Source organism: Aspergillus ochraceoroseus, assembly GCF_002846915.1.
Source record: "Aspergillus ochraceoroseus IBT 24754 chromosome Unknown P175scaffold_1, whole genome shotgun sequence".
NCBI lineage: Eukaryota > Fungi > Ascomycota > Eurotiomycetes > Eurotiales > Aspergillaceae > Aspergillus > Aspergillus ochraceoroseus.
In genome coordinates, this window is record NW_024468476.1 from 6,238,674 (window position 1) to 6,260,474 (window position 21,801).

At 47.2% G+C, this 21,801-nt stretch overlaps 11 protein-coding genes across 11 annotated transcripts; 7 read left to right on the top strand and 4 right to left on the bottom strand.

Annotated features, from left to right (window-relative positions):
- Positions 1-186: 186 nt before the first annotated feature.
- P175DRAFT_0498759 (MDR family MFS transporter) lies at positions 187-2,572 on the top strand. The gene is made up of 8 exons (XM_040896580.1): positions 187-584; positions 650-726; positions 791-842; positions 917-1,115; positions 1,181-1,252; positions 1,324-1,827; positions 1,898-2,058; positions 2,162-2,572. Exons 1-8 carry the CDS (start codon positions 288-290, stop codon positions 2,561-2,563), a joined length of 1,764 nt encoding a protein of 587 aa, XP_040757060.1. The 5' UTR covers positions 187-287; the 3' UTR covers positions 2,564-2,572.
- A 490-nt stretch (positions 2,573-3,062) lies between these two features.
- On the bottom strand, positions 3,063-3,654 carry P175DRAFT_0507097 (YbhB/YbcL family Raf kinase inhibitor-like protein; the record flags this gene model as incomplete). Its single annotated transcript, XM_040898242.1, has 2 exons — positions 3,063-3,478; positions 3,534-3,654. 2 exons carry the CDS (start codon positions 3,652-3,654, stop codon positions 3,063-3,065), a joined length of 537 nt encoding a protein of 178 aa, XP_040757061.1.
- Positions 3,655-4,303: 649 nt separating this feature from the next.
- On the top strand, positions 4,304-6,224 carry och3 (glycosyltransferase family 32 protein). The gene is made up of 4 exons (XM_040901121.1): positions 4,304-4,716; positions 4,817-5,199; positions 5,283-5,788; positions 5,864-6,224. Exons 1-4 carry the CDS (start codon positions 4,554-4,556, stop codon positions 6,048-6,050), a joined length of 1,239 nt encoding a protein of 412 aa, XP_040757062.1. The 5' UTR covers positions 4,304-4,553; the 3' UTR covers positions 6,051-6,224.
- Positions 6,001-8,020, top strand: P175DRAFT_0498762 (glycosyltransferase family 69 protein). The gene has a single exon (XM_040896581.1). It carries the CDS (start codon positions 6,435-6,437, stop codon positions 8,004-8,006), a length of 1,572 nt encoding a protein of 523 aa, XP_040757063.1. The 5' UTR covers positions 6,001-6,434; the 3' UTR covers positions 8,007-8,020.
- Positions 8,021-8,978: 958 nt separating this feature from the next.
- Positions 8,979-10,139, top strand: P175DRAFT_0427374 (PIG-L family deacetylase; the record flags this gene model as incomplete). The annotated part of the gene is made up of 4 exons (XM_040893237.1): positions 8,979-9,276; positions 9,356-9,546; positions 9,611-9,678; positions 9,794-10,139. 4 exons carry the CDS (start codon positions 8,979-8,981, stop codon positions 10,137-10,139), a joined length of 903 nt encoding a protein of 300 aa, XP_040757064.1.
- A 147-nt stretch (positions 10,140-10,286) lies between these two features.
- P175DRAFT_0554903 (glycosyltransferase family 32 protein) lies at positions 10,287-11,523 on the bottom strand (the record flags this gene model as incomplete). Its single annotated transcript, XM_040900596.1, has 3 exons — positions 10,287-10,685; positions 10,761-10,992; positions 11,052-11,523. The coding sequence occupies 3 exons, from the start codon at positions 11,521-11,523 to the stop codon at positions 10,352-10,354; spliced, it is 1,038 nt and encodes a 345-aa protein (XP_040757065.1). The 3' UTR covers positions 10,287-10,351.
- A 1,380-nt stretch (positions 11,524-12,903) lies between these two features.
- Positions 12,904-13,752, top strand: P175DRAFT_0427407 (putative nucleotide-sugar transporter; the record flags this gene model as incomplete). The annotated part of the gene is made up of 1 exon (XM_040893239.1): positions 12,904-13,752. A coding segment is annotated over one exon (849 nt), but the record flags the coding sequence as incomplete, so codon positions are not given.
- Positions 13,753-14,143: 391 nt separating this feature from the next.
- P175DRAFT_0498765 (putative MFS transporter) lies at positions 14,144-15,985 on the bottom strand. The gene is made up of 2 exons (XM_040896582.1): positions 15,323-15,985; positions 14,144-15,250 (listed from the first exon to the last, which is right to left on the bottom strand). The coding sequence occupies exons 1-2, from the start codon at positions 15,946-15,948 to the stop codon at positions 14,302-14,304; spliced, it is 1,575 nt and encodes a 524-aa protein (XP_040757067.1). The 5' UTR covers positions 15,949-15,985; the 3' UTR covers positions 14,144-14,301.
- Positions 15,986-16,199: 214 nt separating this feature from the next.
- P175DRAFT_0498766 (uncharacterized protein) lies at positions 16,200-16,595 on the top strand. Its single transcript, XM_040896583.1, has one exon. It carries the CDS (start codon positions 16,280-16,282, stop codon positions 16,583-16,585), a length of 306 nt encoding a protein of 101 aa, XP_040757068.1. The 5' UTR covers positions 16,200-16,279; the 3' UTR covers positions 16,586-16,595.
- Positions 16,596-16,754: 159 nt separating this feature from the next.
- Positions 16,755-17,608, top strand: P175DRAFT_0529247 (uncharacterized protein; the record flags this gene model as incomplete). Its single annotated transcript, XM_040899672.1, has 2 exons — positions 16,755-17,020; positions 17,419-17,608. 2 exons carry the CDS (start codon positions 16,755-16,757, stop codon positions 17,606-17,608), a joined length of 456 nt encoding a protein of 151 aa, XP_040757069.1.
- A 415-nt stretch (positions 17,609-18,023) lies between these two features.
- P175DRAFT_0507104 (vWA domain-containing protein) lies at positions 18,024-20,197 on the bottom strand (the record flags this gene model as incomplete). The annotated part of the gene is made up of 4 exons (XM_040898243.1): positions 18,024-18,613; positions 18,689-19,729; positions 19,804-19,981; positions 20,045-20,197. 4 exons carry the CDS (start codon positions 20,195-20,197, stop codon positions 18,024-18,026), a joined length of 1,962 nt encoding a protein of 653 aa, XP_040757070.1.
- Between the last annotated feature and the right edge of the window lie 1,604 nt (positions 20,198-21,801).

Sequence of the window (21,801 nt, forward strand, 5' to 3'; positions counted from 1 at the left end):
CTCACCTGATAGAAACCTATCAACGTTGATATCTCAAATGGATGTATATAGACACATCAGATTAGGCACAATCGGATTCGGGTGTACCGGTGTTGGCCCAACACCGTTCCGATCACTCTCGGGCCCATAGCGCGACGGAATTCAGATTCGGAGATGACTTAACACCGTACTCAGTAAACAATGTGGGCTATACCCAGCAGTCCTTTAAAAAGGAGTGAAATATCCTCATATTCTATTTTCATTATGTGAGTATATTGACAGCCTGGGAAACCAATTCGGCGTTCACAATGGACGATTCTCGTACTGCTACTCTATCCAGCCAAAGCGGGAGTGATACCCTAATGCAGAAAGAAACGCTCGCGGCCGATGCTCGAAAGAGTATTCCTTCGAGACCTACATCATTCAAGGGAGCGTCTGGATCGACTCAAGATGATATTCAAAAGTCCGAACCGCGGAGCCCTACCGAGAAAGATACCCCTTCAACAGAGCAAGAGTGGATCAGCGGCATTCCACTATTCGCGGCGATAACTGGAGTCACACTGGTGATATTTTTGATGTTGCTGGATACTTCTATAGTCTCTACGGTAAAAATCGCCTTCTTCAAAGGACTTTGGCCTGTCCAACGAGCTAACGTTCTATCCTTGACCAGGCAATCCCTCGAATCACCAACGAATTTCATTCTCTGCAAGACGTCGCGTGGTACGGCAGCGCATATACATTAGCAAGGTATGTCTTATACTAAGCACAGGTGGATCTATTGTGTCCCTTTTGCTAACTTATTCTTGTTCAGCTGTGCGTTGCAGCCGTTAACCGGGAAATTTTATACACATTTCACAACAAAGGTAGGGGTGCCTTCCTCCCCCCCCCCCCCCCCCCAAATCAATAAAATGAGTTGCTTGCTTATGCCTCCCGGCAGTGGGTCTTTCTCGGATTTTTTGGGGTATTCGAGCTGGGCTCCTTAATATGCGGCCTGGCAAACTCCTCCAAAATGTTGATTGTCGGTCGTGCCGTTGCCGGAATGGGTACGTCGGGCATGGTAAACGGGGCGATGACCATCATCGCGGGGGCCTTGCCAATGCACCGAAGACCAGCTATGATTGGAATTATGATGGGAGGTATGTTATCTTTTTTGCAAGTCCAAGTCAAGAAGATCTTGCTAAAGGCAGTGTCTCGTAATCAGTTTCGCAACTTGGTCTTGTCTTGGGGCCTTTAATTGGAGGTGCATTCACAACGTACACAACCTGGCGATGGTGTGAGTACTGTCCTGCCGCTAGCATAAACGACAAAGAGCTCTATCTGACCGGAAGTCGTATATTGAAACAGGCTTCTATATCAACCTACCCATTGGCGCTTTGGTTGCCGTCCTACTTGTTTTCACTCACATTCCGGAACAACGGAAAAAAGGGCGTGCAGTTGAGGTTCTGCCTACATTTTTCAAGACGTTTGATCTCGTTGGGTTCGTCCTCTTTGCACCTGCGGCGATCATGTTCCTTCTTGCGCTCGAGTACGGAGGAAACAAATACGCATGGAACAGCTCCACAGTGATTGGTTTGTTTTGCGGCGCAGGCGCCACATGCATTATCTTCTTAATCTGGGAATATCGGACAGGAGAAGGGGCAATGATTCCCTTCCATCTGATCCGTCCGCGCATTGCGTACTCCAGCTACGTGTCCATGATGACTATGTTTGGCATGACCATGGTAATGACCTATTATCTGCCAATCTACTTCCAGGCAGTAAGAGGCCATTCGGCTTTGGTTAGCGGCGTGGACCTACTACCGAATGTTTTATGCCAGCTGGTCATGGCTGTCGTATCCGGCGTCCTCAGTATGTGATGCCATGTCCTCCTAAAACTTTTCTCTTCCCTTCCCATTACTAACATCTAGACTCTATCTAGCCGGCAAGCTAGGGTACTATCTCCCATGGGCTGTCTTTGGCAGCATGCTTAATGCCATTGGCTCTGGGCTTCTTGCGACGCTCAGCCCTACCACGCCCACCAGAGACTGGGCTGGTTTCCAAGCCCTGTTTGGTTTCGGTAGAGGTGCCTCTACACAAGCGGTCAGTTGAGCCCATCTTCTATCATTCAGTTACTCAACGCATTAAATTGCACCATTTCCTACTCTTTGGAGGGTCATTGCTAACCTATGGTATATATATACAGCCCATGATTGCAGTACAGAACGCCATTAGTCCTGATGAAGTCTCGACGGCTATGGCCATTCTTACCTTCAGCCAGACCTTTGGTGGATCGGTTTTCTTGGCTGTTGCCGAAGTCATTTTCTCCAATAGTCTCAAGGATACCATCCCCAAATACGCCCCAAATGTCGATCCCAACACTGTCATCGCCGCCGGTGCTACGGGGTTTCGGGACGTGATTTCTCAGCAAGACTTGCCTGGAGTCTTGTCGGCATATGCGAAGAGTATTGACCGAGTGTTCTATCTAGCCGCTGCATTAGCAGTTGTACAGTTTGTCGCTTCATGGGGACTGGGTTGGAAGGATATTAGCCAGAAGAAGGACGAACCAAAGGACACGGAGAAAGGCGAGATAGCGATTGAGGCATGACTGAGGTGCTTCAAGGTCACCAAAAAAAAAAAAAAAAAAATGTACATTAGAATCTACACTCTCATTAGACAATTAGTAAAATCTCTTTAATATCCCTAGAATCAGAATCTTCCTGTATTGCCAGACTCGTCTAATTAACGTAAACTAATACAGCATTATTGTCTACGCACCGTAATTGCGTTCTCAGCACTATTCAGACTGAGTCGCACGGATCCACGAGTTAGGATCCTTCCAGGCTCGTCGAAGGTTGCAGATAAGAAGAATAAGAGAATGAAGCGGTGGGATTCCGTTTGAGAGTTCAGGGCATGAGGAAATCTTACGCTTCAACGTCCAATTTACTTACTACGGATTGTCACTCATATAGGATGCGGAATGAACTATAGATAGATTATAGATAAGCCAAGGGTTTTGCAACCTCCTCCTCCTCCTCCTCCTCCCTCTCCGGGGCGCTATAAGTGGTATCGCATAACGGACTCAAAGTAATACATCCTCTGGCCATTTAGTTGCTCTCGAAATAATTGGCCGCAATCGGGGCACGCAACCCGATCTTCTTCTCCCACGCATCAAGGTCATATCGCATGCGATTCCAGTTACTGAGGTTTTGCCCATTAGGAGGGGCGTACTTTTTGCCTTCAAAGTTGGCGGGCTGTTCGTAGAGAAAAAAGATGTATCGATGAGGCGAGCTTGGGGGTGGCGGCGCAGGGCCAATATAGTTGGCCACAAACGGGGCAGTGGTCTTCAGAGCGAAAGTACCGTTCTGGGAGCGAGTAGGTCGGAGATCCGGTTGAATCCAGTGCAAGATAGGGCCCAGAACGTCGAAAGATGGAAATGGCGCGTCAATATCTAAGCCAACAACCATATAGATGCCATTCGGGGACACCGCTGGGAAGGACAGCTCTGGGGCGGACTGGGCATCTATTCCCCGTTAAGTCTCCCCATGTACCACAGACACGAAATCAGGGTCTCCTACCAGCTTTGGGGACATATTGTCCGGGGTTGATTTCATGTGTGCCAACCTTCAAGCCCAGCACTTTCGAAGGGTCATTTTTGATCAATGTCAGAGCATTTTTGACGCTTTGATTTACCGGCATGATGGAGGTCGAGGACAATTCATTTAATGGCCCTGGGAGGAAGAAAAAAAAGAAAAGCCAGAAGACAGTCAGGATACAAGAAGTATATAAGAAGCCTTTCATGCGGAGTTAAAAGGGGAGTTAAACGTCGGAGATTGAGGGTAAGCTCTGCCAAGCATGCATCCTGTCAATATGTAAAGCTTTCCCAAGCCTTACTTCTTTCTATAACCTGCAAAGAATCAAGACGATCCCCGTGGGGAGTGCTATGAAGCCCTGCTGGTGATCCAGGTAGGGAGCCATAGGATTGATGTATGTCTATTCACTTCAACCATTACGAGTTCCTCCCTCCTGCTCTAGCTACTGCTCTAGAACATAGATCGGACCGGACGAAAACTCCTCTCAAATCCTCCGAGCCTCCAACAAAAAAAAAAAAAAAAAAAAAAAACAAAAATGTCCGGTCCGATCACATGATTGTCCGAGCCCCAAGTGTGGCTCCCGGATTTGGAAAGTTACGAACTTGCAATTGCTCACTAATAGTTTCGCAATCACTACGCCGAACTAATCCTCACTCAGGAACAGCTAATCTTTCAAGATGATGTTTCCGCTTTCGATTACGGAGTACTGTGCAGTTCTCCTTTTCCCCCCTCCAATCCTTTTAGGGGGCGGTGGGCTGTGTAACTAACGAATACACAGGGAATACTGCCACCTAATTTATCCTTCATTCCCTCGTTAGGTGAAGTCTGGCTAGGCTCATTTGGCTGCCTTTAAACTTTTTTTTCTGTCCATGTACAGAGTAGACTCAAGACGTCAATGCAGGCAATCTACCGGCCAAAGGAACATGATCGCGACCGAATAAGAAGATTGGTATTTGTGGAAAGATTTTCCTTGGGCCTGGAGGTCGTTTTAACATTACATCCACAATGCGATCACCACGGCGTTTACGGCGAGTGGTAGCCCTGGCAGTTGCCTTGGTGCTTTTCTTGACGTTGCTGCTACATTGGCGAACGAATAATCCACGATTCGCTCCGACTAAATACCCCCTGCTTGCAAGATATGTAACTGACCGGAGAAGAGACGGTGGAGGTAAGAAATTAAACATACACACCTACTACCCCCCCCCCCCCCTTTTTCTCTCTCTCCCCAAAGTGATCGCACGATTGCAGCTGACATGGCAATCAATCAGTTTGGTATTTACCTCCAGAGTGGACTCGGGGGTCAGGTATATCCCCCAGCAACATTGTTGAGGCCGCAGAATGCGCCCTGAACCTGTCCAGGTCAACAGCGCAGAGGCAACTTCCACATTCTACTATCCCATTGATTCTTCACCAAACTTGGAAGAATACCAATCCAGAAACATGGCCGGACATGTTTCGTCAGAGTACTGAAAAATGGCTCGGGGCTGTTGAAGACAGCACAATGGCCTACTTTCTGTGGGATGATGATGGCATTGCTCAGTTTATCAAATCGTTCGAGCCTGGACTAGAAGATCAATTCTATGCTCTCCCAAGCAGTGTAGAACGCTCGGACGTGTTTCGCATTCTCGTTTCTAAATGGATTGGTGGTATTGTAAGTTTTTTTTTTTTTTTTTCGGTCCTCTTTGTATCCCAGAAATTGTCCAGATTGTCAAGACACTAATGAGCAATAATAAGTATGGCGATATGGACACGGAGCCCATTCGCTCGCCAACAGACTGGATCACCTCTACAGATATCTTGTCCTGGCGGGATCCAGAGACAGGCCATATGTATAACTCCACCGAACCGGTCCAGGCAATTGTAGGCTTGGAAGCAGATTGCTCCCCTGACACCGATCTGTACTGGCGCATGGGCTACACCTACCCGGTCCAGCTCACGCAATGGTCATTCGCCTGGACACCGAGGCACCCTATCCTGCAATTATTCCTCGATCACCTATTTATGACGTTGCACATCGTCTCCAGTAACAACAACGGCCACTTGGAATCAAATTCCGCGCAGCAAGAAATGTACGCTTTGGATCCACTGACATTCACGGGTCCTGTCGCTTTCACGGACTCTGTGCGTATGTGGCTCGAAAGTACCTCGGGGCTGAGGTGGAATGCTCTCTCGGGCCTCAGGGATGGGGGTCTCAGCAAGTTGGTGGGTGAAGTTCTGGTTCTCCCAATCACGGGCTTCAGGTATGTTCTTTCTCCTCCTGCTCGGTGAAAATATCGATATATGTATGTATGTATCAGGGCTGACTGATCTGGAAGTCCTGGTCGAGGCCAGTATGGCAATATGGGGTCGAAATCGGTGACCGATCCTTCCGCGCGCCTAGTCCATCATGCTCAAGGGTCCTGGAGGAAAACCAGTCTTCTCGTTGAGTATGGGAAATTCTGCCGCACGGTATTCGGGCGCTGCAGGGACTGGTCGAAGGTGCCTCATAACTTCATTACGTGACACGAGAGCGAAAAGTTAAGCTTAATTCTTGTTTGATGTAGTAGTAATTTTTTTTCGTATACACTTATTAATTATACTTACACTTCCGATCTTCATCTCCCTACGGAGTATACTCGGGCAAACAGCACATCCAACACTCGTGGTGATATAGATCTAAATTTGACTGGATGTGCCCCCCCATTCCATGCAGATGTAGTATATATATTTATATCAACCCACGCCACTTTAAACACAGGAAATCTAGAGAAATCTCCCTTTTATAGAAAGAAAAGAAAACAAAATTCAATAAATGAGGCATATCTTGGCGCGAACACGTGACATTTACACCTTTTAAAGGCGGCCCCCAAGATGATAAAAAGTGCCTTTCACTCACCCTTGACCACCATGTCAGCCCGTCCCCTCCGACCGGATGGTTATGAGCTAGATGATCGGATATCACTGGAATCGGGAGAGCATTTCAATTTCCGCGAAGAAGATGGGGAATGGCGACGGGATCTGCAGCCTTTGCCGGGGTTGGGAATCGGGTTGCTCAAGCTGTCAACAGGGCTTTTTACCGTACTCTCTCGCGCCTCTACAGCGTCCCTGCGGCTGGTCACCAGCGGGAAATTCTCGTTGAGACGTGGATCTCGATATCGATCCATACGTCGCATGCCCTTTCTGATTCTTAACGTAGCGCTGGGCGTTCTCCTGGCATCTATATTTTTGACAGCCACCTTCTGGCCGTCCTATACACATCTACCAGCGCATTACAAGGCTCTGCAAGAGCGGGTACAGCGCACGGAAGCTCATGGAAGGGGCAATCTCCGGAATGAAAAGGTTTTCATCGCCGCAGTTCTCTATGACCCGCAAGGAGAGATCGCCAATGGGCGCTGGGGCCATGCACTGCTCCAACTCATTCAGCTTCTGGGTGAGGAAAATGTCTTCCTGAGCATATACGAAAACAACAGCGGAGAAACCGGGCAGCGTGCCCTGGACGCTCTATCCAATCAAGTGACTTGCAACCATTCTATTCTAGCTGAGCCGGATCTCAGCTTGGGCGGAATCCCTCGCGTGGCTGTGCCGGGCGGAGACAAGCGCATTCGCCGGATTGATTATCTGGCGGAGGTTCGAAATCGGGCTCTACGACCCTTGGACCAGCAACCGGACGTGAAATATGACAAACTCCTCTACTTGAACGATGTCATCTTCGACCCGGTCGAGGCGCTTCAGCTTCTTTTCTGTACCAATGCGGGGGGTGCTGACGGGGTCGCTCAGTACCGCGCGGCTTGCGCCGTGGACTTCAGCAATGCATTCAAGTTCTATGATACCTACGCCACGCGCGATCTGGAGGGCTACGGGATCGGACTTCCGTTCTTCCCCTGGTTCACCACGGCAGGCCACGCGCAGAGCCGACGCGACGTATTGCAGGGCCGAGATGCGGTCCGCGTCCGCAGCTGCTGGGGCGGGATGGTGGCATTTGATGCCCAGTTTTTCCAGGGGGTGAATCCCGTTCGCTTTCGGGCTGACGCGGAGTTGTTTTGGGACGCCTCGGAATGCTGTATTGTCCATGCGGACATTCAGGATCCACCGTCGAACCCCGAAGACATCAGCGATCGAGGATCGTACATGAATCCCTTTGTGCGTGTCGCATACGATGCTCGAAGCCACTCTTGGCTGTGGACAACCCGTCGCTTCGAGAGGCTATATCCCCTTGCCCATACCCTGCTCAATCATGTGGTTGGACTACCCTGGTACAACCCTCGCCAGTCGGAGATTCCTGGCGCGAAGGTCGTCAACACCGTCTGGACCGACCGCGATGGTGATGGTGATGGTCAAGGAGGTGGCTTCCAGACGATTGAGCGTGATGCGCGAAACGATGGATTCTGTGGCCGGCGCGGACTGGAAGTCATCGTTGAGGACCGGAAACCTTGGCAGGATGGATTTGAACCTATTGCAATCCCCAGGGTGGTATTGTAAGCGAAGGAGCAGCTGTTCTCCTTTTTTATTTATTTATTTATTTTAATTTTAGATGAACATGTAGTAGTTATTAGTTAATAAATTATTAGTTGTGTAACTAAGCCTCACAGGGTTCACTAAAGAGTCAGCTGCATATCCAGCGGGTCTGGTTCAGGGTTGGCACTGAAAATTTTTCACTAGTTTACACCTCTGGTCCTCTGGATAAACCAATGAATTCCTACCACATGATGGGATCAGAATAATACTCCGTACTCGGTACAGTAAGAATCGCAAGAATCTGGAATACGGGCCGCTTAAGATGAGACACCAGAGGAAATGAAAAAGGAGGCTCTAAAAGGGAGAAAAAAAAAAAAGGGGAGGGGGCTGGAATGAAAGGCTAGATCTACTCCATACTGGAAGAAAAATGTCTCACTCTTGCTTCTTCTCGACTGGGGACATGGGAAGACTCTGACTAACTAACTGACAACCCAGGGTTCGTCCATCCACTCGGAGCAAATATGCAGGATTAGGAAAGACATGTAGGATTCCGCGATCTTCCGAGTGATTGCCTGAAATTGGATATAGTGTGTGGCAGTGTGCACTTGCAGATGGAGCCAACGGAGGACTTCTGACCTGTTATATCACCGGGGACCAGTACCCAGATCGTGTTTTAAAGCTTGTCACTAGGCAGTCACATTTGCAAGGGCTGAGATTGGCCAGAGCGTCAAAGGTCAAGCTGGTCAAGCTTTGCCTCGTCGCATAAGCTCGAGCCTTGAGCTGGTTTAAGCCGTGCAGGTCCACTTGGAAGCGCTTCGTTTCGGAGTTTCAAGGGCTGCCTCACATTGCTGGTATTTTTCAAATCATGAGTAGCAGGTAATCCTTTATTCAGGTTCAAAGTCACCATCATATCATGTCTTCCTTCCTTTCCCCCCCCTTTCCGCTGAGAATTTCTTCCATGGGCCAGGTCCAGTCCCGCTAATGAGACAGACCATGATGGTAGTGATTTCGGGGCTCCTCAAACGCCTGGCCCGCCTGTGTCGGAGGCGCAGTTTGCTTCGAGTCATTTCATCCCTGGTTTGTGCGGTGACGGTGGCCGTCCTTGTGTTGTATTTCCTACTTGCCTATCACCTCGCCGACGACCCACGTCTTGTCCCCGGAGTCCTGCGACAGGCACGCAATATTGTTCTTGTGACTGCGCATCCGGATGATGAAACTCTCTTTTTCAGCCCCAGTATCCTCTATCATCGACATGAGCCCCATGTGACTCGCTCCTTATTGGTGATCTCGTCAGGTTGGTCTTGCGTAAATTAGCGTTGTCTGTCCCCATAGACCTCTTCCCCCCATTAACGTTGTTTGGATACTCTGCCTAGGCAATTACAATGGGATCGGGGATCAACGTCTAGTCGAGGTCCATAATAGCTGCGCTGCACTAGGCATCTCCCAGGATCGTTGCGTGGTTGGCAACCACCCCGATCTACAAGATAATCCAACGAAATGGTGGGATGAAGACGGGATCGCGAGCATTGTCGGCCCCCATGTTGAGAAATGGCACGCTGACGTGGTGCGTTATTCACCGTGGCCCATGGCAGAGAGAGCTATCCTGTTCTGACCTGACTGGTGTATAGATTATGACCTTTGATCACGGAGGAATCTCCGGCCACATTAACCATCGCGCTGTCAGCGCTGGTGTTAAGTATGCACACACACACACACACACACCCCCCTCCTATTTTATTTTGATTTTGATTTTTTATGGGTTTGCTGATTACTTATTTATTTTTCATTTTTTTTTTTTGGTATTATTTTAGGAAGTATGTGTCGACTACCCAAAATGCACCCCCCGCCTTTGCGCTGCAAAGTACAGCTCTGCTGCGCAAATATTCCTCGTTGATAGACTTGCTCCCCACTGCACTGCCCTTCTCCTGGCGCATTGCACAGGCTCTCCTCGCATCGCCCCTCAATCCAGACGAAGCACAGAGTGCTACGGCGCCCCGTGGGCATACCGAAACGGCCCTTCTCGTCAGCTCATGGCAGACGTATCTGGAATCACGAGCTGCTTTTAGCCAACACCAAAGTCAATACTCGTGGGATCGCGTCTTATACTTGGTGATTAGTCGCTATATGTGGTTTAACACATTAGAGCGATTGGGGTAACTAGTGATCGATCGCGTGTAAATTAGTACCTAGGAAATGGAAATCATTATGTATTATACTTTGAGGTCTATATGCTGTGGTACACTATTTTATATAGAGCGCTGAAAAGTAAAAAAAAAAAAAAAATCTATATACACAGGAGAAGAGAAAAAAAAAAAAAAAGAATATATATATATATATATTAAAACAAGACCTGAAATGAAATGAATGCACTACGCGTGCTTGCTGGAAAATTTCGTAGTGGACTGCGACAAGTGAGATTCCACATCCTGGTGAGAAGACTGCCGTTGTCGCCCCGCGCAAAGGACCACCAGAAACGACACGCTGGCCGCGAGGGAGAAAACTAGCACGGCGAAAAGGATACGTTGATCCATATTTTTGAAGAAGGCAATCAGTCGCGCGTCCTTACTATGCCATGACGAAGAGCCGAAATGTCGGAAGAGCGGCGTGTCAACGAATCCGTTCAACATGTGTAGGTTTGGAAGTTGGGGGGTTCCGGCGAGAATTCGGAGGTTGGTGCGGTTCTGCTGGAGCGTGTAAATTGTTCTAAAGACGTGGACGATCATTGGTCAACGGAGAAACATGATAAGAGGATCAAGGGGACGGAGGCGAACGACTTACGAGGCATAATGGCAACCCGTGCTAAACATCACTGTGACATACGGGAGTAATAGCCACCGGCGATTAAAGGCTGGTAAATTGTTGACCAGCGCCTTGACGAAGGAGTTGTTTGGCGAGGCAAGCAGCATGCCGATGGAGACACCCGTGGGATGAGCCGCAGGAGCAACAAAGTCGAATTGGCGCAAGGGCTCCAACGAACGTTTACATGCGAGGTCAAAGTCGAGGATAACGCCTGGGATCTTCCGTTAGCGATGCTGGTCTCGTGGGAAGATCAGATGATGGCAACCGTACCCCCGTGTTTTTCAAGAACCATATAGCGCAGGGCATCAACGCGCTGGACCATGAACGGATAGGTATTCCACATGTCGTACAGATGGGGGAATTGATCCTGCACAAAATGCGCCGCGTTCTCGTCATTCCAGAGGAACGTTTCCCACGACTTGTGGTGTTTGAGACATTCTGCCCTTGCGGCCAGCCATTTCGCTGGTGGAGGATTGGATCCTAGATGGATGTGATGGAGTTTCGAGGGAATCAGGGGACGCAACCCCGCATCGCTGGTCGAGTAGTTGGCATCGTAGGCCGCAAACGTGAGGTCAAAGTGGTCGTGTTGCTGGGAAATGACGGCGGCCGCTGTCGACTCATTCCATACAAACGGGAGTCGTAAAAGATAATAGAGGCTTCGCAGCGCCGGCAGCGAGTAGAGATTGAGTCCAAGAAATACCAGGAAGCACACCCAGAGTACTCGAAGCCGAGTGCGAGCCATGACTTATTTCAAACAGCAGCGGCGGACGTCAGGAACAAAAGTTGGGGCAAGCCATGCCTGTATAGCTTTAAATTCACGGTACTGCAGGCCGCGGAAAACTCACCCGGAACCCTTTCTCCAGGAGATTCGTTGACGCTATAATTTACGAGAGCCGGTGCAACTTGACCTATTCCGGCGTTGTCCAACAGTCACGGTTCCATCAAGAAGGTGTATGCGCTAGTAATGCAACTATTCACAGTGAAATTTGTACTTTCATGCAGCTCTCTCTCTCTCGCTCGCTCGCTTACTCCATACTCCATACTCTGGTAATTCCATAGATTAAAGAACATCAAGAGCTTACAAAGAGAAGAAATTGGATTGCAAAAGGCCCCGATATTCTAAATTCAGTAACTGGGGCCGCGGAGGGCAATGCAAATGCATCTATCTATCTCCTCTCTGCCTAACCTTCTGCTATTCTTAGGGGTATTTAGTTACTCCGCCATGCTGGGAATTAATAATAGCCTACCTACTCTGCACATACAATGGACGTGATTCCAAAAAGCTTTTCTGAGTCTAGAAAAAAAAAAAGAAAAAAAAAAAAAATGCAAAAGGATTAAAAGCGGGTATCCTTTGATCCGCTTATTGGGTGCCAGAGCGGTCTTTTGCTTCCGTGTTATTTCTTCTGCCTGGAAAGGGGAAAAGAAGTCATCATCATGAATAGAACCAACTAATAAGACGCATCTGTGGAGCTTCCAGGGGATTCGCACCGTACTCTGTAGGCAACTCTGCCTGTTCCTCCTCAGTGGGCACGCCGTAAATTGCGGTCCCGAATATTGGATAGGTGGAAACACTGACCGAACAAAAGCAAAAGGGAAAAAAAAAAAAAAAAAAAAAAAAAAAAAAAGAGAGAGAAAAAAAAAGCCAGAAACACCAAATAAAATTGATACCATATAATTTTCCTGAATTTTATTTGATTTTCCTAACGGTGGTGTGATTATTATAGGTCAAAAAGTCCTCCACAGTCCAACACCGCCAGATTGGGGGTAGATCAAGTTTTTGGGTATTGAGGGGAGAAGACCCCTTCGCATACACAAAAATAACTTGGATTTGCTCTGTCTTAGTTCTGGATCGTTGTGTACTCCAATCGACATCGGAATTTGTGGTCTCTTTCCAACATGGAATCTAGGTCGCGGAAGACATGGAGTCCCGGTCTTCCCGGACAGATTAATATCAAGCTGTTGACATTCACGGCACTCCTCCTAGTAAGATGTGCGCACCCTAACATCCTGGATATTACCGACTAATGGATAGCGTGTAGCTTGTTCTCCAGAATATGGCGTCTGTGACGGTAGGTACCATCTACCATGCGGAGTTGTGGCTCTTACTGAAGAGAAATCTTAGCTACAACATAAGGTTCAATCGCGCCCAGCAGAGACCAAAGAGCGATTTGAGCCTCTCACGGGCATCATCTTGGTTGAGATCCTCAAGTTCATTCTCTCTGCGATCTATGTTCTGTATTCCCTATCATTATATCCCAAAGCAGAGACGCCTTCGCCTACTTTCTTCACTGCGCATAAGGATGCCGCGGTGCCGGCTCTGCTTTACACCATTGCAACAATTCTGCAGAGCGTGGGGGCATATTACCTAGATCTGGTGCCCTATCTCGTATTATCGCAGCTCAAGGTCATCATGGCACCGCTTTTTGCCCGAACCATCTTGAATCAGAGATACCCATTGAAAAACTGGCTATACGTCGCCATGATGGCGCTAGGTATCGTTTTGGCCCAGCTCGGCAGCACTGCGGGGAATTCGAGTGCGACCAAGCCCTTGGAGGCTCGGGCCATCGTGCATGGAGTGGCTTCGATGCTGCTGGCAGGCGTCTGTGTGGCTCTAGGCAGCATATATATGGAAAAGACCATAAAGCGATCTGGCTTTCTGTTCCTCTGCAATGCCCAGCTGGCTGGCTATAGTTTTGTATTTGCCCTCCTCTACTTTGGATGGCTAACACAATTCGATTTTGCGCATTTCTTTAGCGGCTTCACTGTGCCTGTTGTGATCTACATCGGCCTTCAAGTATCGGGGGGGTTTCTTGTGGCCTGGTGCGTTCAAAGGACAAGTACTGTGACGAAAAACTATGCCCAAGGGCTAGGGTTTTCTTTGGCTATTAGCTTGCCTCTTGTGTTATCCCAGCATCGAATCAATATCCAGGTGAGATCACATAGGAACTCGTACAATAATGGATTAAGCTAATGATGCTCTCTCAGTTACTGTTGGGCGTCGTACTGGTGCTGACTTCAGTTCTCGCATCCGCTTTTTCGGCGCAAAAGAAGGCTACCACGGTGAATATACAGGACGAATACAAGTCCCCGGAGATGGCTCACGTCTGAAGAATAGCATCGGTTGTTGGTCCTTGTGATACTGCCCGCATTGCGTGTATCAACTACGGTGGTGACTGCTAGAATTGTAACTTAATAGAGCCACCTAGCATTATACGTACCTTGGATGTTATTCTCTATATATTGGCCCACACTGATGAGCAACTACAACAGGAGCCATACGTACTTGGCGAGCTTACCCTCGGCAGGACCTTGCCCGCAATAGGATATTAGAAACTAGACCAAGGAAGACGCAACGAATCACCCCGCAGTTCAAAATATATACATTAGCTGGCCGTTAGGATGCTCTTCGGGGCGCAAGTTACATGCTGGGTCTACGCTGTTCTGTATCGTTTTATTCACATGGTATCATTGACAAAACATTGCAATATCGCTAGTTCGGAAGAGAAGGGCATAAAAATGCCTAGTAAATGTACATAAACTCATCATTTTCCCGGTCGGTGAGATCCATAAAGGCATTACTCCCCATTTGCAGCTCAGCTTCGCCATCCTCGACAGCCGTGTCTTCATCGGGTTGGGGAAACCGGTCTTGCATAGATTGGTCGACCAATTTGGCAGGCTTGCCATTTGCAACGCGTCGCCGTTCCTGCAGCTTATTCAAAACAAATAGATTTGCCCACTGAATGAGAACGACGGCGACCAGAGCAACAAAGATTGCCAGACACGCTCGTAACCCTGGCAAGTATGCGGGGGCATATTTTGCGTTGAATAACAAGGGTCCGATGATGTTTCCTGCTGCGGATGCCGCACTGTAAAGCGCCATTACGGTACTTTTCTTGGTCGTGCCCGCTGTATTTCCCACAATCCAAGTAACGATGAGAGGGTTTCCTCCAAAAAGAAAGGCGAGCAGGTAATATCCAGCCATAAGGGTACTTTGCACAGAGTGGTCGCGTGGGACCGCGTAGAGAATGGCTAAACCGGCGATCACGGGCAGGAGGAATAGAGACAAGATGACAGCCTTCATGCGGGCTCTTTGGGCCAGAAGACTTGCTAGCAGGATGATAACAAACTGCACCGCTCCAAAGGGCATGTTGAGCAGGGTGGTCCTGAATTTGTCAAACCCGAGCCCACTGAGGATCAATGGGCCGAAGACGTTAGTGACACTTGCCCCGATGTTTAGGAGAAGCGCGATGCCAATCCACAGGTAGGTCTTGAGTTCAAGACCAGCCTCGAGGACCTGATACATCTTGAATTCACGATTTCCAGCCCCAGTCTGGTTGGCACGTAACCGCTCCATGGCCTGTAATTTTTCTTGGTCGTTGAGGAAACGTGCGGACGGGATGTCGTTGTCGAGGAAAAAATATATCACCGGGGACGAGATTATAGTCACCAACCCGACAAAAAGGAAAATACTACAATTGTAGAGAAAATTAGTCTTCTTTTTCCCTCCTCCCAGACGGTGTTCCTAGGGAGGCATAACGTACATCTGCCACTCAACCAGCACGCTGGACTTGATATGCCCCAGCCCATATGACAGAGCGGCTGCCACCACGGTGGCCAACCCGTTGGTGCTATACCAGGCTGCAACGCGAAGGGGCTGTTCAGCGCGGCGATACCACTGGCTCGTAATGATACTGAATAGAGGCAAACAACCAGCCTCGAACAATCCCAGGAAGAACCGGGCTGCCATCAAGCCTCCAAAACTGTGGCATGCGGCCATGCATGCCTGGGCAACGCCCCACCCAAATACCAGAATGGGCATTAAAATGCGATGGGGGACTTTGACAATCAAAAACGACGAGAAGGGCTGCCAGGCGAGTTGAGCTATGGGCGCAATAGATCCGACCAGTGAATATTGGTCGCCGGTCAGATGTGTAGTCTCTTTCAAGCCAAAGGTCGCACCGTATCCTAAAACGGATTTGTCGAGGATTTGCAAGAAGTACACCCACATCAGGATGATGAGGATGTGTTTGTCTGTTTTCCGTCGGATGCGCTTGCTGTCTTCATCCGTCAACGGGACTCGTACTATGTTGAGGGCGTCCACATCTTGTGGTTTCGGTGCCTCCCCGTTCTCATTGTGGGAAACGTGAGGCTTGCTTGAGGGGGCCATGGATATCTATGACGGGTTGCCACCTATACGTACTAGTTCAGGTATGGAGACACACACACACAGAGAAAAGAAAGAGGCCGCAACTGCTGCGGGCAGAAGAACTGGTTTATATCAAGCGTCGCTGCGGTACCCCCACGGATTATTCGCCTCTTTTGCCCTGTATCTTCCCCACCCCCAGGCTTTCGTTGCTGTATAACTCTCATAACCCGATGAAATAGGAAATCCCCGCGGTTAATCCCCCACACCATGGCGCCACCGCATGCTCCCACCCTCCGTGGGGGTTTTCTTTTGCCGTTCTTTCAGACGCCGACAATTGCCGAGGGACGGAGACATGGAAGCTGCATTCCAACTTACGGAGTACAACAACAGATGCCCTTCGAATCATTCATCGGCTATATTCAGATGGATATGGTATGATAACACTGCATCTATCTTGGCGTTCAAAGGATTGCTCGTTTTTCCTCCTGTATGCGGTTGGTCGAGAACGCCGCGGCTTGAATTGAACGGGAGTGTGTGGGTTCAGGTGGCTTTAACGAGGCTTTGGACTCTTGGAGTACTGTATAGAGGTGTTGATGGTTCGCTAATTGTGAATTTCTCGGTTACTGTGATGCCACCTCGCGGCCGATACTGCATTTAGTCAATACCCGTCGCTATTTACGGATGCGGAAGAGTTATCAAGTGGAGTTGTCTCATTGATCAATTGATGAATCTACTCCGTACCAAGGGTGGTTATTCTCTTAACCCTCAATCATTGGACCATTTCGCCGGCAATCCCCCAAGGAACCAAGGCATGATATGATGTTGTTATGTGTTGGTGGAAAACTGGCATTCTCGGCACCCAGGAATGTGAGCATCCAGCTACCTGGGTTACAACCATGCATTTTCGCCCTTGTGAAAAGATGCCTGACGTGGATAACGAACATCTCGTGCATGGACTTAAATCGACACGGTCCTATTCTCCACCGGAGCGTCTAGAACATGTTTCAATAGATTTACACTTACGGCCTAGACAATCCTGCATCCGGGTGGCTCCTCACCCCAGCCAAGGACCTCGCCGTAGGATATTGAACGTGTAAGAGTGGCGGTGAAGTGCTGACATCATACCTAAGTTGAAGTCCTCCCCAGACTCATTCTGAATTCCAAGACCTGCTGTCATGAGCTCTATGTATAGTCGCACATCTAAAGTTTGCGACATAGTAGTAGCATAGGAAGCGCCTTATGGGCTGCCTGTGCATAACAAACTTCAGCATGTCATTCCCCATGTTCATATTTCTCATTCACGCGGTCCTGGAGACTAGTCGAGAGGAGGCGTTGAGGTTATGATGATGGGTGCGCTAACTACTCTCTTAGCTCCCTTACAAATCCCTCGTGACAATAGCTCGAGTCATTGAGAATCCGGATCCAGCAAGACTAGCCTGTGTCTCCCACAGCTGAAATGGGCGGTGAAATTCGTCCCTGATAATACTGGAGTCTCAAGTACGTGCGTGTCCTCCGAAAGCACCGCGGCCCGGCTGAAGAACTGCACGGGATGCTTCAATTTTTGGAAGAGTGGAAGAGAAACGCCAGTCCGTTTTACAATAGTCGCCCTCCGTACCCATCTGAGTCTATGTGCGTAAGACAAACCGATTACGGCTGGGCGGACTGCTGGTGGATAGTGTAGGGTCCTGTTCTACCACGGACCTTTCGGATTCTAATGGATATACTCCGTACACATCAGACGAAACTAATGCGATTTCTCCGGGACGCGCGGAGTTGACTGGAGGATGAAATGTAACATGGAGAATCCTTCATTATTCTTGCCCATGGAATACGCGGAAACAAAGATTAGAGAAGCAATTTACAGTTGCTTGTGGAAAAAGTCGTACACCATTACCAAAGAGTGTGGCCCTGGAGTTTTATTGCACGCTAGGTCGGGTAGGCTTGATTGATGCCTATCTCGATTTATCACCATTATTCGTCAATGGTATGTCCTTGGGTCGAGACCTAGGAAATAATACATTTCGGAAAGTTCGCATGATAAATGTACAAGATATTACAATAAAGTAGACAGTGAGAATAGTGTGACTGCCCGAGACTCAATCTTCATATGATGGCGGGTGCTCCAACTCCTCGAACTCGGTTATTGAAAGATCATAGCCAAGATGCCGCTTGAGTAGCTCGTGGGTAACAAACCGCTCCGGGGTGTTGCCTTGAGCATCAACAAAGGAAACATGGGGGTTGACCTCGCTGATTCTCTGTAGCTCGTTAGCATGACGATGATGATGCGGACACCCATCGGCGCCAATCAAAAATATCGTCACATGAATCCAAGAGAGACCTAGAAGATCTAGCTCAAATTCATCCATGTCCGTGGCCTCGCCATCGAGGAGAAGAAGTAACCTTAATATGGGGGTTCGGGAGCCGGCCTGCCACCCGTATACGGAATGAAAGGTTGCAGATTCAGAATGCTGCTGGAAATGTAGATCCTTGACTTTCTGCCATCCGGACATGACTCGGGTCTGCCCCCCAAAGGCAATGTTCTTCCACATTGCATCGAAATTGTCGTGGTTGATAAGACCAATATAATCCGATTGGGACGAGAAAGTAACAAGTTGGTAGCCATCCGAATTATGATCGTGGTTTATGAGTGCATCAGTAAAGCGGCGGATAATAGCCTTGGCGACATCTACAGCCCATGAAAAAAAAAAAAAAAAAGGGTTAGTGTATCATATAGGCGGCTATGTATTCGTGCTGCCTTTACCTTTATTCTTTGGTTGAGTGGCCTTGGAATAACCGGTAATCAGATATTGCTTATAATTTGGTCGAATAGGGTCAATACTCATGGATCCGGAGACGTCCAAGAGAATCATAGTATCATCTGTATGATATTTTGATTCCTTGAGGACCGTGAACGGGGCAGGCATGACCTGCCTGGAGTAGCCCTCAGAGGTATGCTGAACATGGCAGGTATCGGTGGCTGAGAAGTATGCCGGAGGTGGTTCAATGGCAGAGGCCATCCTTGCCTGGGCCATTTCCATGGCGGAGATAAAGTCCGGCTTCATTCGCACCCCGGTGCTCCCTTCTCTGTGATTCAAGACCCAGTAAAGCCGTTCCTCTGCTGTGTCTTCAAATCCTCTCCAGGACGGGGTGATTCCTCTCCATCCAGAAGGCGCATCGATAAGAAACTTGAGGGGATTGGAAGCGAGACTGGCCCAGGCGATCGGGATAGGTTCAAAATAACCCGCCCGGAGTAGATGAAGGTACTGAAGAGGTTGATGGACCCGGAGACTCGCGATCTTCTGGGTCATTCCGACTTTGTCTTGGTAGGCGGCTACGATTTGTCGCCACTGCTGATTTGGCCATCTACCAGCCTCCTCCTTGATGATTTCGTTTCGTAACTCGCGGCCCTTAGCATACCATTTCTCCTCAGATGACTTGATTTTAAGAGCTTTTTTCAACCCTCCAAACCTAGACTGTTTGCTTGACTCGGAGGTGCTATTTGGTGGGGACTTGGCGATTCGATCTTCTTCACTGCCACCTATTCTAGAGGAGACAGAGGGCTCATCGTTCATTTTCCATATGTCAGATGGGGGCTCTTTTGCGTCGACAGATGCCTGTGCCTGTGTATTAAGAGATGCATTTATCTGGATTGTCTGCTGCACTGATAAGGTATAGTAATCCGCTTGAGGTCCTGTTACTCCGCCGAAGGTGGCCCCATTAGGCCCATAGGGTGACACAACCCTGATATAGGGGTTATTTGTAAAAAGAATCCTTTCATAGCAATCGTGGTAGAACCTTTCTCCTGCACCGGATCCAAATTGGTGTAAGTGGAATAGGCGACTGACTGGCTCACACGTCGTTGGAGATGGTTCTGACCTGGATACATGACCGCCCTTGACCACATTTCCTGGACCCCCAGGCGATTCAGTTTCCTGTTCCTGTATCGGTGTATGATACAATTACAAGGGAAGTCTGAATCATGTTCTGGTTCGATATCGTTGTTGTAAATGCCGCTTTTTAGTTGGACTTCTTGGAGCATGTTCTGCATCGCTTGCTACAGGCCAAAAAAGGAATGAGAAACGTCAGATGTGGACAGCGAATTTTGAGCGCATTATACCTCATCTCGGGCCCGGATATTGCCAGCTTCAATGACCGCATTTGTGTGAGGCGGAGGATGTGACACGCCGACACTGCTTATTGTGTCATTGTACGACGGGGGGGCATTGACAGACGTGTCACCATCCCCAGAATGACCCAAAGGATGGGCCATATTCGGTATTGTTGGAAGGGTTTTCCTCAAATCTCCAGTTATGACCGTGTCTCTCTCGCACTCTTAGGAAACACCGCTTATCAGTGCGGGACTTCATGTTCTTGACGCTGCCACCCTGGGACTAGAGAGAAGGTTTTTAGTGGCAAGTCTGTCAAAAGGAAGCTATCCCTAAAGTGTGTTGTAAATTAATAAGCGGCGTCCCTATAACTAGTTAACTAGTTAGTTAGTTAGTTAGTTAGTTAGTTACGGAGTAGTTAGTTAACTAACTAACTATTGACTCAATAGACAGATACAAGGCCGAGGTTGAATGATATAGAAATGGGCCATATTCTAGGATACAGTTAGAGTAATGCATGCTGATATATTGTTGATGAGGGATCATGGGAGCAATATCTGCCATCTTTGCACCTGCGGGACTGGATGTATAAAGAAGCGGCATGTGTCTTGCACCCTAAATTAACAATATAGACTAATAATATAACCAAAGATAGCCTTGATGTTTCAAATAGAGGCAATGTCTGTACTTAAGAATTGCGAGTGTTCTGCTGTTTACATGGGAAGAAACGCACACACACATATATATATATATATGTATGTATATATGTTGGAGTGCTGCACTCAGTGAATACAACCAGCACCACTATAAAGCAGCATCACTATAAAAAAGAAGATAGTGACACGTGACTACTCTATATATTTAAGGCTATTATTTCCTTCTAGATCTCTATACTTCCTCCAAGCATCTCTTTATTTCTTAATTAGACTAATTAAATCTATTTCAGTTAACTTTCTACTATTATAATTTAACAACCTCTTATTAGGTTATAAGCCCTCCTTAAGGTTCTATTTTATACTTTATAGACCTCTAAAACTCTTATTATACCCCTATACTAGAGATCTACTCCCTAATTAGATAGAGATCCTAATAAAAATATTACCTACTACTATTATATTATACTACCTAGGTAATAGTATGTGGAAAATCTTTATAATTTAATTAAAATAATAATTAAACCTACCCCTAGTAGATATCTTAATATCCCTAACTTATTATACCTACCTTTAATAGCTACTACCCTGTTTACTAATAGCTAAAATCAAGTAATAAAGCTAAAGAATAGTATATTTAACTTAAGCCTAATAATAGTATTAGAAAATAATTTAAAATTTAAAATTTAGACTTTATTTATATAAATAAAGTTAAAGCTTTATAAGATAGATAAACTTCTTAAAAGTAATATTTCTAGACTATAATTTAATAATTTTAAATATAAATTATAGAAACTTCTTTTATAAATAGTAACTAGTTAAATATTATATTTAATAAGTAAGAAACTAGTAAAAAAATTATTAATAAATATTATTTTATATATTTTTATAGATAATTTTATATAGAAATTATAAAAAATAATTATTAGTAATAATTAAAGATATATATACTAGATATAAAGAGAAATTATTAAGATTAAATATAAAAATTATATAATTATTAATAAGTTTATATTAGATTTTATCTAGAAAATAAATACTTTTAATAAGTTAAAAATAATTATTATATCTTATTAAGTAGTTACTATAATATTTTAGAAACTTAAAAGAAATAA

Bases quoted from the DNA above. Each gene is read 5' to 3' on its own strand.
- P175DRAFT_0498766 (XM_040896583.1), top strand. From the start codon at position 16,280: ATGGAAGCTGCATTCCAACTTACGGAGTACAACAACAGATGCCCTTCG.
- P175DRAFT_0498765 (XM_040896582.1), bottom strand. From the start codon at position 15,948: ATGGCCCCCTCAAGCAAGCCTCACGTTTCCCACAATGAGAACGGGGAG. The intron at 15,251-15,322 runs GTACGTTATGCC...CTACAATTGTAG, and splicing joins GTGCTGGTTGAGTGGCAGAT to TATTTTCCTTTTTGTCGGGT.
- P175DRAFT_0498762 (XM_040896581.1), top strand. From the start codon at position 6,435: ATGTCAGCCCGTCCCCTCCGACCGGATGGTTATGAGCTAGATGATCGG.
- och3 (XM_040901121.1), top strand. From the start codon at position 4,554: ATGCGATCACCACGGCGTTTACGGCGAGTGGTAGCCCTGGCAGTTGCC. The intron at 4,717-4,816 runs GTAAGAAATTAA...GCAATCAATCAG, and splicing joins CCGGAGAAGAGACGGTGGAG to TTTGGTATTTACCTCCAGAG. The intron at 5,200-5,282 runs GTAAGTTTTTTT...AGCAATAATAAG, and splicing joins CTAAATGGATTGGTGGTATT to TATGGCGATATGGACACGGA.
- P175DRAFT_0498759 (XM_040896580.1), top strand. From the start codon at position 288: ATGGACGATTCTCGTACTGCTACTCTATCCAGCCAAAGCGGGAGTGAT. The intron at 585-649 runs GTAAAAATCGCC...ATCCTTGACCAG, and splicing joins ATACTTCTATAGTCTCTACG to GCAATCCCTCGAATCACCAA. The intron at 2,059-2,161 runs GTCAGTTGAGCC...ATATATATACAG, and splicing joins GAGGTGCCTCTACACAAGCG to CCCATGATTGCAGTACAGAA.